Below are 15,087 nucleotides of genomic sequence, written 5' to 3' on the forward strand. Positions count from 1 at the left end.
TGTTAAACGCCTGTGGGAGAGAAGGGGGAAGCATCTGAGAAAGGCTGGGAGGGCTGTCAGGCTGCAGGGAGGCCTGCCCCTGAGTGCAAGAGAGAGGGGAAGAAGAAAGGAAGGTTAGCAAAAGGCTCTTAGGCTGCAGTGCAGTCTGAGGAAGGCTTGGCAAGGTTTCAGGGTGTCCAGAAGCCAAAGTTGTCTGTCGGGTTCCCCACATCTCCCAGGGACGGGCCTGCCTTAGTATCCCTTCATTCTCAGTTACTGGCTGGAGCAGTCTGTGGAAAGCATAGCTCCTGAACCAACATGATGATGAATTTCAGAGTGCAGCAGCTGGGGCCTTTGGGTGCACCTCCCTGTAACTGGAGGTCTGTGGCGTACACTCTATGATCACACCTTCCTTTCTCACTCCAGAAAATGTTTACCAACCGAGATATGAAGTTGAGCCTTCCTTCAAGTTAAGCTACTCCCTCTGTCTCACTGACTTTTAAAAATACCCTGGAGTAAGGAATTCATAAACAAAGAGAAGAGGGGAAGGGAGGAGATGGCACAGAGAGAGAGACAGATTAATAAACTCTAGTTTCGAGACCTCCTAAAAGGCTCAGCAGTGCCATGGGTGTCCTTAGCAGACACGGAGGGCACAGGAGTAAGAGAAAGGAGTTACACATATCCATATTTAGAGTTGGGGCATGGCAGAATGCCAGACAGTTGCCCCTAGGACTAATTAATCTGCTCCACCAGGCACTCCCTCCCCACTCACATTTTTTTCTCCATTTGCTTTATTTCTGGAGTGAGTGAAGAGGCAGATCCTTGTCTCCTTGAGCATTTAGCATATTGGCCTCGCCATTGCTGCTGCTGCTACTGCTAGTGCTCCTGCTCCAGCGGGAGCCCTGCCTGAGCCTGGACTCATGGTGGAAGGAGGTTGAAGACCAGTCCTGCTGGTGCCCAGTCCTGAAGGTTCCGTGGGCTGTTTTTAGTAAATAAGCCTGTGAAGGGCTCCCTTACCCCAGAAGGCACTCAGAGAGGTGCTGACAGCTTTAGAGGTGTGTGTCCCCTCCTTTCCTCCTCTCTTTCTCTTCCTCTTTCCTTCCACTGCCATCTGAACTGAAAATGTCATTTCCTGGCATATCATGGAGACCACAGCTGATCCTAGACAGTGAGTAGCAAAACTGAAATTTCCCTCACACAGCTACCAAGATTCCAAGTCTTTATTTTGAAGGATTTTTTTTTAAAAGGAAAAAAAAAAAGACTTCAAAGACAGTTAAACTGAGTTTGGCTCTAGTTATTGTTCAGTAATACATTCTGTCCTATCTATTTTTGAAGCCAACTTTGATTTATAATCCCATAGGTCTGGGAAATTTGTTTTTCTTCCTATTCTTCTTCTCATTTCAAATTTTTTTTTCTAATTGTTTTTCCTTAGAAGAGTATTTCCATATAGAAAAGTGAGAAGGAGCTGGTTTGTTTGTGTTGTTTTGTTTTTTTCTTTGAAATACTTGCAAAACAGAGGCAATAAGAGACACAATTTCAGACCAGGAGACAGGAAGAATCAAATTGTTCTTGATTAAAGACATTGATGACAATCATAAAGCCATGTGAGATACGTGAAGTGGGGCCTCCCTCTAAGTTAAGCCATTCATTATATTGCATTGCCTATGAATTGTGCCAGAGTAGTGGAGTCAGCACTTGTCCAAACATCAGAGAATTTGTTTTTACTCTTGGCTGGGTTGCTAACAAGGAGTGACACCTTGCTTGAGTGACTACACTCCTCAGGGTATTATTTGAAAGAGGTGCGGTGTGGGAGGAGTGGAGACCCTTTAGTTCTAAAGTTCTTGGACTGTCATTCAGGCCTTGAGGAGATTGGGTTAAAAAGCTCCAACAGTGGCTGGGTGCGGTGGCTCACGCCTGTAATCCCAGCACTTTGGGAGGCAGAGACGGGCGGACCACCTGAGGTTAGGAATTCAAGACCAACCTGGCCAACATGGTGAAACCCCATCTCTACTAAAAATATAAAAATTAGCCGGGCATGGTGGTGAGTGCCTGTAGTCCCTGCTACTCGGGAGACTGAGGAAGGAGAATCGCTTGAACCTGGAAGGCTGAGCTTGCAGTGAGCGGAGATCACGCCACTGCACTCCAGCCTACTGACAGAGCAAGACTCCGTCTCAAAAACAAGAAAAGCTCCAACAGTATTTGCATTAGCTTCTTGAATAACCAAAACATTGGTGAGTCCCTGTTATTCCCCAAACCCGTTGAGTTATCTTGATGATTTCCTGATCTCTTCATAGATTTAATAATTTTCATCCAAGGATGAAGGTCTGTGAAGTGACAGGACTAGATTTTAATGAGATCTTCAGAAAAGGAAAATTAGTAAGTTGGTGAAAAGATCTTTGTGGTTTTCTCCCTTTTCAGGACATTCTATATGGGTGCTGGGACCTCTTTTAAATGTAAAGTATGTTTTGGCTTCTGTAGACCCTGCCAATGCTCATTCTTATTAAATTAACCCAAGGGGCCCTGGGAGGTTTCTCTGTCCTCCTATTCACATCTGCCAGAGAAAGAAAATAGTTGTTCTGTATTATTTTGCCTCATTATTCTTTCCTTTTAATGAATGTCTTAGTTACATTCTATAGAATTGCTGAGAAGAGTCTTGCCCAGGTTAGCTTTGATAAAGGAGGCGCATCGCAAGGCTTGGAGGAAACATGAACTGGTGCCCGATGCGTCCTCTCCCTCCCTCTCCCTTCCACTCATGCTGCCAGTATGAGTGGAAATAGAGTCACAGGTCACAAAAACTGTCCACCGTTACTGGGGCTCAGCCTAGACTCCACTTAGGATTTGATATTCCCCAAAGAGAGGAATCGATTGGGTAGAGTTAGATCTTTTTACCATAGAGCTCAATGACTGGGTGATTTAATGCCAGCCCCTTGCTGGCTCCCCATGGTCGGTCAGGTGGGGATCCTGACCCCAGACAGTCATGGCCAGATTAGCACAGTTGGCTTCCTCAGATGCATGCAGCATAAACCAAATCACCCTCGTTCAGACCCTCTTTGGGGCTGCTTTCCTCAGAAGGGAACAGGACATGTGGCTGGTTGGGGTTTCACAGCCTCTTTGGTGTATTGGGTCATTGGTTCCTCTCAGTCACTTTGAAAATCACACCAGAGCTGCAAGGACTGTTGGGAGCAGACTATCCTGATGGTAAGAGCATGAGAGAAGTGAAGATGCATTCTCTCAGGAGCAAAGCACGTCTGCTGATGCCCCACCAAGTGTTTAAGCCACCGCAGCCACTTCCTGAGTATGCTGAGGTGGGCCCTGGCCTGAGACAGTGGTTAACGGGACCGTGGTCAGTTGGCTGTCTTTGAAATGTCAGGGGACCTCCCTGTGCCAGGCCTGAGACTACAGAGGAGTGTGTGGTGTGTGAAAGAGACCTTCCGGTTGAGGATTTCAGTCCAGTCTTTCTTTGGTGTATAGCAGTGGCTCTCAACCCTAGGGTCACATCAGAACCACTTGAAATGTTTGTTAAAGCTACAGATTATGGGGCCTCACCTCTGACCCACTGTATTCATGTCTCTCAAGAGGTGGAGCTGAGGCAACTGTAGTTTAAAAAAAAAAAAAAAATGATAGATATAGGAACCAGACTTTTGCTTCTGGGAAGACCAAGTAGATGCACTTTACCCTATTCCTCCTGCTAAGTACAGGTGAAAACCCTAGACATTATATATAAAATCAACATCAGAAGATTATGAGAGGGGGAGAGAGGGCAGCCTGGCTAGGAACCTAGGGACTCACAAATTACATAGTTGTGAATTCCCTGGGTTTCTTTTCACCTCATATATCCCAGATGCAGAGCTGAAGAAGCTGGCAACTCACACATGCAAGTGGGAACAGGTATAAAAGCCCCAACAAAAGCCTGCTGTCTCCAGCCAAAGAGGAGAAAAGAGGCAGCATAACAAGGCAGAAAACTGTCCACAATAACCACTCTCTTCCAGCCAAACAATCCACGGAAGACCAGCCTCACCGCCACCCAGGCCCCCGTGACTGAGCCGGAGCCCAGGCTTCCACCCTTGCTGGGCTGTAATGAGATGCCCCAACACCCCCTCCAGGTGGTGCCACAGAAGGCTGAGAAGGGTGCCAGGCTCTTCTTCCCTGCCAGCTGGTAATGAGTGTCCCACACCACCCTTCTCGCTCCTGTTTCCCATATGGTGTCTGTGGAGAAGCCACACTTCCACCACTGACCTGCAGTCATGAAGCCACTGACTGTGCATGTTGTCAGCGGATGCCATGTGGGAACTCCAAGGCACTCCTACCCCAACAAACCAGGGTGGTGTAATTGGAAGCCCAGTGGGGACCTAGAACTCCCACCCATACCCAGCAGTAATGAGGATCAGCAGAGGCCGAGTGGGAACCCAGCCTTAACTCCCTTCTGGGGGTAATAAGGTGGCATCTACTCCTTCCCCTATTTAGTGTCACAGTAAGACAGTGAATGCGGAAAGTTTAAATAACATCTAGAGTCTTACAATACTCAAAATGTCTAGGCTCCAGTTGCAAATCACTCACTATACCAGGAATGAGGAAAATCTCAACTTTTGTGAAAAAAAGACAATCAATTGGTGCTAACACCAAGATAACAGAGATGTTAGAATTATCTGACAAAGATTTTGAGAGAGCCATCACAAAAATGCTTCCATGAGCAGCTACAAAAACTCTTAAAACAAATGAAAAAGTAGAGTCTCAGCAAAGAAAAAGAAATAAATAACCAAATAGAGATATTAGAACTGAAAAATATAATAGCTAAAATAAACTCAGTAGATGGACTCCACAGCTTCATAAATATTGCTAACTGCATTAAATTAAAAGTGCAGGTAGAATATGTGGTCATGGCTATAGATGTGACTTAATTTAATATGTCATAAAGATTTTGCCCTGAGATCAAACCATCTTTTAAGCATATTATTATATTTTGCTGTTTGAAGGACTACTATAGAGAACAATGATATTGGATGTTTACAATATGCATGCAGATATTTGGACTTTAACTCTGAAGAATTTCAGTGCATCAGTTGGAAACTAGCCTAATGTGTGCTCATTATGAGATCATTAAAAAAGTGCTATAAACCAGTCTGCTGGGTTAGGAGGAGTATCATGGCTGGAACATTAAAAGGCTGTGTCTCTGTGTGGCTGGAACATTAAAAGGCTGTGTCTCTATACCATGCTGATCAGGGATCCAGTTCTTTTTACCAGGTTTTGGGGGGATCACTGGTAAGTAGAATACATACAAAGAAAATTCACTATGGTAGCGGGTAGTCTGGAAAACTTATCTAGTGAGGGATGTTTACAAAACCTGGGATTATTTAGTATAAAAATGTTCTGGACTTGCTCTGTTTATGTATTTGAAGGGGTTCTTGCTTAGAAAAGAGACTAGTCTCCTTCTTTGTTGCTTCAAATAGGTAATTCGTTTATTAAAATTCTATAGGGTAGTCAGTAGCAATTATAGGAAGGTATCTTTTAAAAAAAAAATTTAGTTTTTGGCTGTAACTGAAGTTTTGTTGTCTATAAAACAATTTGATATTGGATGTTTTTAAACCAGTCTAAAATCCACCTCTATGGATTGTATTGGTGTTTAATCAAAATTCAGGGATTAAATGTTGTGTATGTGTGTGTGTGTGTGTATGTGTGTATGTGTGTGTGTGTGTGTATGTGTGTATGTGTGTATGTGTGTCTGTGTGCGCGTGCATATGTAGTGTGGTGTTTGGGTAAAGCTGCTGACAGTGCTTCTTCCTAATGTCACTGAAAGAGCCTGGACATGATCTCTCCTAGTCCCTGGTGGGGGCCTAACAAGCTCCAAAGCCCAGTATGTTTAGAGAGTGGACACCATGTGCATTATCTCTGAGAAATCCACATAGCTAAAAGCATTCAGTTAATCCACTGTATACCCCTTGCCCTTTCCCCCATCTTAGTCCTTCTTTCATAGACGAATGTGTTCTTCCCTTATTTCCCTGGACAGCAAAGTCTCTCTGACAAAGGCCGATGAAGGTAGAGCAGGATTCTCCATCCCTGCACCTGGAGGTTGGACCTGAGGGGATGTAGTTGGCCGCTGACCGTAATGTCCCCCCACAATGGGGTGCTTCTCATCTCAGCAAGCACTGCAATTGAATCCACTCTCCTCCAACTCCTCATCCCTAGCTTAGAGGGTCTCTTTTGTGTTCACCGTAAGTTAGGTTTACAGCCAGAATGAATAGCCTCTTAGGGGTCACTCTGCAAACGTACCGATTAACCCACCTGGCTTGTCTGGAGCTCCACACTATGTCCCCACTTCACCCCCTGAGTTCCCTAGGGACTTCTTGGCTTCTGCCTACCCTCTGAGCCCTGGAGAGGCACTCTCCTAAAGTGCTTGGAGGAAACTGATCAGACTAGACACTTGACATTTTCCACTCGTCGTTTTGGAGCAATCAACTCCAGGCCTCTTAGAGGGAAAAAGTCAGGTCAGGAGCAAAATGCATGTGTTTGTATAAGTATGCATAGCTCAGTGTGTGCCCTGGTCCTGTAACTGAGGACAAGCCTAACTTATTCATTTACAGCTTCTTTTATTGCAGAAAAAGGAATGGACGTGGGATGAGAGCAAGATGCTGGTGATGCAGGACCCCATCTACAGGTAAGAGCCCAGTCCAGCCCCTAAGGTATCACTGAGCCCCAGAGTCCCCCTGCCCTCTCCTACAGCCACCTGTCAGGCTGGTGGATCCAGGCAAATTTAAATAAACTCCTATGCTTTTCCCTTCTGAGACCTGTTGCTTCCATTAGATGTGAGTACAAGAAGTAAATCTGCCTTATCATTCTGGTCATGCTTGATTGCATTAAGGAAGCTATGAAGTATTTCTGCTTGATGTTTAATTTAAACCTCTCAGTTGTAACTGGAGACCTTTTAAATTTGTGCTAGCATTGTCCTAACTGAAATTCTAAAATTGCATATATATTGATCAAAATAAGAAAACTGGATTATTCCATCACCCTATGCTAACAATTTCCCACAGTTATCTCTTCCACCTCTCTACCCCTTCAGAAACTGAGCATAGTAATAAGAGCTTTGTTATCATGCAGGAATCGAAAGTCACAAATGTGTCTCCAGGTCTGAATGCTTTTGTCTCCCCAAAATTTGTATGTCGAAATCCTAACCCCCAAGATGATGGAATTAGGAGTTGAGACCTTTGGGGGTGACTAAGTCATGAGGGTGGGGCCCTCATGTTTGGGATTAGTGACCTTATTTTATAAAAAGAGGCCCCAGAAAACTAGCTAGCCCCATGGTAACGTCTTTCCCCTATGGGAAGACACAGCTTGAAGGCGGGCCCTCACTAGATGCCGAATCTGCCAGCACCTTAATCTTAAACTTCCCAGACTCCAGGACTGTGAAAAATAAGCTATTATTTATAAGCCAGCCAGTTTCTGGTATTTTATTATAGCAGACCAAACTGACACACACCCAGAAATTGCTTTTACAAGGAGACTGGTATGATTCCTCTAGAGATTAGATGGCTGCCAGCCATGTGTCTTGTCCTAGGCAGAAGAATATATCAGATAGCAAGAACATATAGAAAGCCAGGCTCTCCCAGGAACCATGGCAGGAGCTCGAGTCATGGGTGTCATTCTTGTGTCCTGGATCTCTGCAGACTAAGCCCCACCTCCTTCCTGTTTTCCTCATTGGGAGAATGGCCATTCCTTTAGGAATTTGGGGACCTAGATTTAGGTTTTGATTTTGTCTACTCTCAAATTATTGCCATGCTTTTGTGACAAAGTGGATAAGGGTTGGAACTCAACGTGTGAAGTTGGCAGCATGGTGGCCCTGCCTTTTAAAGAGCAGATGCTTGTGAAATGGAATGTCCATTCATCCAAACAATGTGCAGGTGTGAAATACTCATGCCAGGTACTGTGCTAGGTAATTTCATCGATTACTAAACTAAATGAGTGGCAGTCCCTTGTTCTCAGGGAGTTTTAGACTAGTGGGAAATAGACAAGTTATTGAGGTATAAGATAGTATGTCTGACAAAATGAATTTCTGCCTCTGTGTTCCTGTAGTACTGTTTAATGTTTTTTGAAATAATTGTTATAGTGTTTCTGTTACTTTTTAAAAAAACAAATGTCAATTTTTTGCCACTAGCCTGTTAGGCTCTTGAGGGAAAAATCTATGCCCTTCTACTCACTTTTGTATATCTAGTGCCAAACCTGTGTCTGGCCTAAATGAAGCACTTAATAAATGTGCAATGGGTGGATGGATAAATGCATTGAATTAATATCTGAAAATTAACATAAGTGTTATGGTGATTCACTGAAGGGAACAATTACCTTCTACTTGAGTGATGAGAAAAGGCTTTAAGAAACAGATTGCATCAGAAGCTGGCTTGAAGAATGTGAATGGGCAGGCCCCTATGATATGCATTTTGTAAAAGGAAGAGTTTCTTGGCTTTATTTTCTTAATGCTGGCATCATATATGGAAAAAAGTGACCTCCTTACGGATGCTGATCATGAGTGAGTTCTGCCTTTTGCTGGTTGAAAGAAAGGACTTTCCTCAAAGTTTTCACATGTCCAAGTAAGCTGCTGACTTTGCTTATTTTTAACAGCTTCATTGAGGTATAATTGGCATGCAAAAATCAAACACATTTAAAGTTGAATAACTTGGTGAATAAATCTCAGTCAAGATGATGAACATATCTATCACCCTAAAAGTTTCCTTGTGCTTTTTTGTAACCCTTCCCTCCTCATTTCTCTCCCACTTCATCCCCAATCTCAATCCCCACATCCCCAAGCTACCACGATCTCCTTTCTGTTATTGATGAGTTTGCATTTTCTAGAATTTTGTGTAAATCGAATCAACAGTATATCCTCTTTTTTGGGAGGAGCTGGCTTCTTTCACTCAGCATAATTTATTTTGAGATTCATTCCTTGTCATAGCATGTTTCAGCAGTTCATCCCTTTTTATTACAGATCAATGATCTGTTTTATAGGTATATCACAGCTTGTCTAACCATTCATGTGTTCATGGACATTTTGGTGGTTTCCGGTTTTGGGCTATTACTATTAAAGGATCTATGAATGTTCGTGTAATGAACATTCATATGTTCATTATGTCATTATGTTCAAGTCTTTGCGTGGACATATGCTTTTATTTTTCTTGGGTAAATGCCCAGGAACAGAATGGCTGAGTCATATGATAGGTATACATTTAGCTTTTAAAGAAATTGCCAGATTTCTTGCTAAAGGGATACCACCAGTGGTGTACAAAAGTCCCAATTCCTCCATATCTGCCAACATCCAGTATTGTCAGTCCTTTTAATTTTAGCTCTTCAAATATGTGTTTATTAATATCTCATTGTGATTTTAATTTGCATTTTCCTAATGACTAATATTAAATATCATCTTTTTGTTTGTTTTGAGACAGGGTCTTACTCTGTCACCCAGGCTGGAGTACCAGTGGTGTAATCACGGCTCACTGCAGCTTTAACCTTCTGGGCTCAAGCAATTCCCTCACCTCAGCCTTCTGGGTAGCTGGGACTACAGATGTGCACCATCATACCCAGCTAATTTTTAAATTTTTTGTAGAGACAGGGCCTCACTATGTTGCCCAGGCTGGTCTTGAACTGCTGAGCTCAAGCGAACCATCCACCTCAGCCTCCCATAGTGCTGGGATTATAGACGTGAGCCACTGCACTCAGCCTTCTCTTGATCTTACATGCCGTTTGTATATATATTTTTAAGCATCTGTTCAAATCTTTAGCCCATTTTGTTTTCATAATCTTGAGAGTTCTTTATAAATTATGGATGTAAGACTTTTTATCAAATATATGGTTTACAAACATTTTCTCCAAGTCTGGCTTGTCTTTTTTTTTTCATAGTGTCTTTTAAAGAGCAAAAGTTTTAAATTCTGATGGAGTCCAATTTGTCAATTTTTAAAATTTTATTGATTGTGCTTTTGGTGTCATAACTAAGAAATCTGCACCTAACTCAAGGTCACAAAGATTTTTCTGTTTTCTTCTAAAGCATGAAGTTTAAATTTAAGTTTTATGTTTATGTGTATGATCCAAGTTGATTCAATTTTTTATGTGGTATGAGGAATGGATTAAAGTTCTCCTTCTCCTCCTCCTCCTCTTCCTTCTCTTCTTCCTTCTCTCTGTTCCTCTCTCTTTTCCTCCCTTTCTGCAAATGGATGTCCAGTTGTTCTAGCCCTGTTTGTTGAAAAGACCATTCTTTCTCCACTCTCCACTATAGTGTCTTTGCTAAACATCAGTTATCCATATCTGTGAGGTTTATTTCTGGACTCTTTGTTCTATTTGTCTAATTGTCTGTCTTGACACTAGTACCACACTGTCTTGATTACCATAGTTTAATAATTCTTGAAATCAGGTAGTAATAGTCTTCTTTCTTTTTTGAAAAAGTTTTTTTATTCAATTAGTTTTAGTATAGTATGTCTTTTCCCACCCATTCACTTTTAGGAAGAAATATTAGGGGGAATGGGGTACGCCAAATACATTTTAAATGTTATGTGAATTTTTCTTTGGCCTCAAAACTCACACTGTAGGCTCTCTGATTGTTGATAGTCTTGTGGATGTCTTTCTAGTCTATCAAAATTTAGCAACTTGTGTTTAAAAACAAAGAAATAAACTTTAGTCCCTGTGTTTTCGGTGTCGTGGGTACTTTTTTTTCATGTATTAAATTGTGATGTTTTGGTCTGTGTACATGTGAATTTTTATATCTGTGTGTGTGTGTGTGTGTGTGTGTGTATGTATGAGGACTTTTTTCTAAAATATATACGGTCCATTTTATCACGAACAGGGATATTTATTATGATAATATGGTAACATTTACAAATGAGCTTTTCATGGATACGGTTATTTTTCTGCCCTGAAGGGACCACTCTGGTTTGATTCGCTAGCTCTGCTGAAGAATACATATAATTGTTTGTGGCTTTATGAAACACTGGCTTACTGAAGTGTTCACTTTAGACGAATGAATTTTTTATTTTTTATTCAGTCAAATTTTTTATTTAAATCCTTTGCATTATTCACATAGAATAACAGAATCATATATTTTTAACTGTGGTGAAATAAATATATATAACATAAATTTTGCCATTTTAACCACTTTTTAAGCATACAAATCAGAGGCATTAATTACATTGATAGTCCTGTGCACCCATCACCACTATCTGTTTCCAAAACTTTTTTATCACTCCAAACAGAAACTCTGTGCCCATTAAGCAGTAACTTCCCATCACCCCCTTTTCTTAGCCCCGGTCACCTCTAACATCATGGAATCTTAAGAGGTTAACAACACTATGGTGGACATCTAAACCAATTTCTCCTTCAGTTTATCCTTTATTACAGTATACCTCTTTATCACAGGAAGTGATTCGCTATTACAGTGTTCTTCATTAAGCAAAAGTAAATTTTTTATATATATAATTGTTTTCCATTTATCCTAGCTCTTACCTCTGGAGCCACAAATATATAGATCTTGTTTGTCTTTTAAGTTAACCCAAGTTCCTGAAGCCATTCTTATTGTATTTTTCTAGACTTCTTAATTTCAGAAAACAGTATTTCCTCTTTAAAATATTAGAGTTTAATAGAATATCCCAGATATTCTGTCTTATCAATGTAAAATGTGGAAGACATATTTTACCCCCACAATATGAAGTTGTACATTCATTTTGTATGAATTAGATCCAGTGTAATTTATTTGCTTAACAAACTGTGTTTGGTCCTAGGTCATAGTGGAGTCAGAGTTCAGACTCCTCGGGATAATAACAGTAATTGCTTTTAATTCAGGTTTTACTCATTCTTTATTTCTGTAGGTTTCTTTGTTTTTTAGCCTAAATATAAAACTTTACCTATATTAATGTTAAATTAAATGTAATTGATTTGAGGCTATTCTTCAGTTTTTGAATCCTTGTGAATCAGGATTTCAATCAGGGAAGCAGGATGACTGTGAGTGTCCTATAATAAGGAATTTGCTATAGGATTTGGACCTGTACAATTTCAGTAGGAGCTGGGAAGTAAAAGGTCTAGAAAGGCTCAGAGAACAATTATTAACCAACCCTGGTGTGGGTTATGAGTCAGAATGTGCAGGAAGCCAGCCACATCCATGTGCTAGATTAGAACTGCAAAGGGGACAGGTGCAGAAGTCTCCGGAAGGCTGTTGGCTCTTCATGGCAACCACCTTTGAGTTTGCAGTGAAGTTTCTGATGGTGGGCCTGATTATAATTATATAATTATTCATTTTGGATTTCCTTTTCTTTCTTAATCTGCTTATTCTACTCTTTCTGGCTTCAAGGGCATGCTTCCTAGAAAAAAATAAACTAAATAGTATTGGAGTAGTTGTTCTGTTATGGAAGTCACTGTGCTTTTGAGTTTCAGTTTTCCTGCCTTAGCATCCCCTGTCCTAGTCTTACTGGTGGACACTGATGGAATTAACATGTTTGACTAAATTAGTCCCTAGGCTGTTTATGTTCCTTAAAATGAGTGAATAGACTAACAAACAAAACTCCTTTTTAAAATTAGAGGGAGTAAATTAATCTGACCTGAAGTCTTCAAGAGCCAGAATGGAAGTAATTCTCCAGTTATGAGTTTAAATGATCGAATTAGGTAGAGTCTCCGTTAGGAGTTCCAGCCAGTCTCCAGAAATGGCATCAGTTAACATCCAAATAGTGACATGATTAAGAATTAGAAATCTAGGCCAGACGCGGTGGCTCACGCCTGTAATCCCAGCACTTTGGGAGGCCGAGGCAGGCAGATCACGAGGTCAGGAGATCGAGACCCTCCTGGCTAACAGGGTGAAACCCCGCCTCTACTAAAAATACAGAAAATTAGCTGGGCGTGATGGTGGGCGCCTGTAATCCCAGCTACACGGGAGGCTGAGGCAGGACAGTGGCGTGAACCTGGGAGGCGGAGCTTGCAGTGAACCGAGATTGCACCACTGCACTCCAGCCTGGGTGACAGAGCAAGACTCTGTCTCAAAAAAGATAAAAAAAAAAAAAAAAAGAATTAGAAGTCTATTCCAACTTTGGCCTTCTACATTGATCTGTTTTGATTTTGAGCAAGTCAAAGATAAATTATCCAGGGCTAACTAGAAAAGGGAAGAAAGGTTTCATGGAGAGGTAATGTGTTTTGTTGTTCATTGTGCTAGGCACTAGGGGAAGCACTGGTATATCAGCCTGGGTCCAATCAGGAGACAGAAACCATGCAGTGATTTAAACAGAAGAAATTTATTATAAAGAACTATTAAACTATAATAAAAGAGTACCTACAAGGTGTAAAGAGGAGAGTACTCAAGGCAGCACAAACTTGGAAGGTAGACCTTTTCCCAAGATGCCCTTTAGACATTAATGTAGAAGGTGTGATTACAGCTACTGGTGACAGAGAAATTCACCAGATTGCCTATGTCGGAGCTGGTCCCAGTTGCAGGGAAAACAGAAAGCAATCCTCCAGGGCTTGGATGCAGGTGATCTCTGCAGCTGGTGAGTGGGCACACAGGTGGAGTTGGGGTATGGCTGTGGGTAAGAGACATAGAGTATGTGATGTCTACATCAGGAGAGCTGTGAAAAACAAACCTGGGGGGCAGGGGGAAGGCTAGCAGAGAGAGTTAGAGCATCACTGTGGATGGGAGGCCCGGAACACCTAGTGTCTGCTTTAGGAGGGCTGTAGGGAGGTCATCAACAGGTGGGGCTGGTGCTGAGGTCGCTGAGGGATGTGTGTTCTGGGCATGCATACCACTGGACATCCTTATATCCACACCACTGACAGGCTGTGTAGCAGTCGGACCAAGAGAAGCCCTTTCATTCTGCAGCGTTGCCCCTCCATTCTGCAGAGGAATCTTACCATCATGCTGCTGTACAGGAGATGTGCTTAAAGGGATTCCGTCCATTACCACAGAGCTTGTATTGAAAGGTAAATTTGGAGCTGAGTAGCAATAAATTGATACAGGTGGTTACTAGAACACAGTCCTACCCTCAAGGAATATGGTCAGGTAGAACTTGACATGTGTTACTTCACTTAGTCCCAGCAACCCTGAGTGGTAGAACGGTAGAATCTATCATTCTCGTTCTTAAGACAGAAATTAAGCTTCAGTGATATTGGGCAACCTCCCCATGGTCACACAGCTGCTGCGTGGTTAGAGAGCTGTCTGGCACTTGCACTTTTGCCCATTTTGTTTTACCTCTGTGCTCAGTGCTATCCACCTTTAAAGGTGCCTCATTCATAAGCTTGCATACTCTGTTTTTGTTATAAAAATTATATATAAAAACACAGGACAAACTACATTTTAAGGTAAATGGGGATTTGATAGAGCTATTCTGTGATATTTGGGATTTCTTGGGAAATCAGGATACCCATGTAGTATGTTTCACTTAGTTAAAAATCAAGAGTTTAAATGATCAAGATGAACAAGATTCGAGAAAGATGAGTATGCTGAGATTCAGGAACCACATCAAACTATAAGCAAGGTAAACAAGAAATCAGTTCTTAAACTCTAGACTCAGTAATGAAATGACAGAATGTTAAAGACAAAGATTTTAAAACCAGCTGAAGGGGAAAAATATATTGCCTACAAAGAAATAATTTTTTGATGGCAAAAAATGTAAGACAGAAGACAGTGAATTATCTTTAAGAATATGCTAAGTTAAGTGCTTATCAAGTGCTGAAGCTTAGAAAGTACTCCTTAAATACCTTTTTATTATGGAAGTAAGGTAGAAGAAATCCTGGGCAGCTTTTGTAAACACTTGGAAATAAGTGAAAGGGCACCCATCCTTATAGGAGAATGAGTAGTTCAGAGTACAGACAGAAGAAAGACTTGCATTTATCAGATGGAAGAGGTGGTGACTTCTGCAGAGCACTTTCAGTAGAGAGGTGGAGACAGCCATTTAGTTACTTGGTAGTGAAAGAAAGGAGAGCCATGTTATGATGAATTACAACTTAACAGTGAGATCAAATAAATATGTGTTTTAAAAAGAGGAGCTAGTAATGCCCTTATAAAGGGAAGATGAAAAGGTCCTATGGGGATAAAGATAAAGGCGGAAGGTTTTTAAAGTATGTATAATTTTAAACATTTTTTCAGAATGTGCTTATATA

General features: G+C 41.4%; 1 protein-coding gene across 6 annotated transcripts in view; it reads left to right on the plus strand.

The window, feature by feature from the left end:
- Positions 1-15,087, plus strand: part of LOC134734494 (carboxyl-terminal PDZ ligand of neuronal nitric oxide synthase protein) — a 319,684-nt gene that overhangs the window by 225,866 nt on the left and 78,731 nt on the right. For 4 of the 6 annotated variants that reach the window (XM_063627160.1, XM_063627156.1, XM_063627158.1 and 1 more), the window contains one exon: positions 6,558-6,631. In XM_063627160.1, the coding sequence (XP_063483230.1) occupies positions 6,558-6,631 (74 nt within the window). The remainder of the gene's footprint in view (positions 1-6,557; positions 6,632-15,087) is intronic. The other 2 variants (XM_063627161.1, XM_063627157.1) reach the window with 1 other exon arrangement.

Source organism: Symphalangus syndactylus, chromosome 12 (assembly GCF_028878055.3).
Source record: "Symphalangus syndactylus isolate Jambi chromosome 12, NHGRI_mSymSyn1-v2.1_pri, whole genome shotgun sequence".
Classification (NCBI taxonomy): Eukaryota; Metazoa; Chordata; class Mammalia; order Primates; family Hylobatidae; genus Symphalangus; species Symphalangus syndactylus.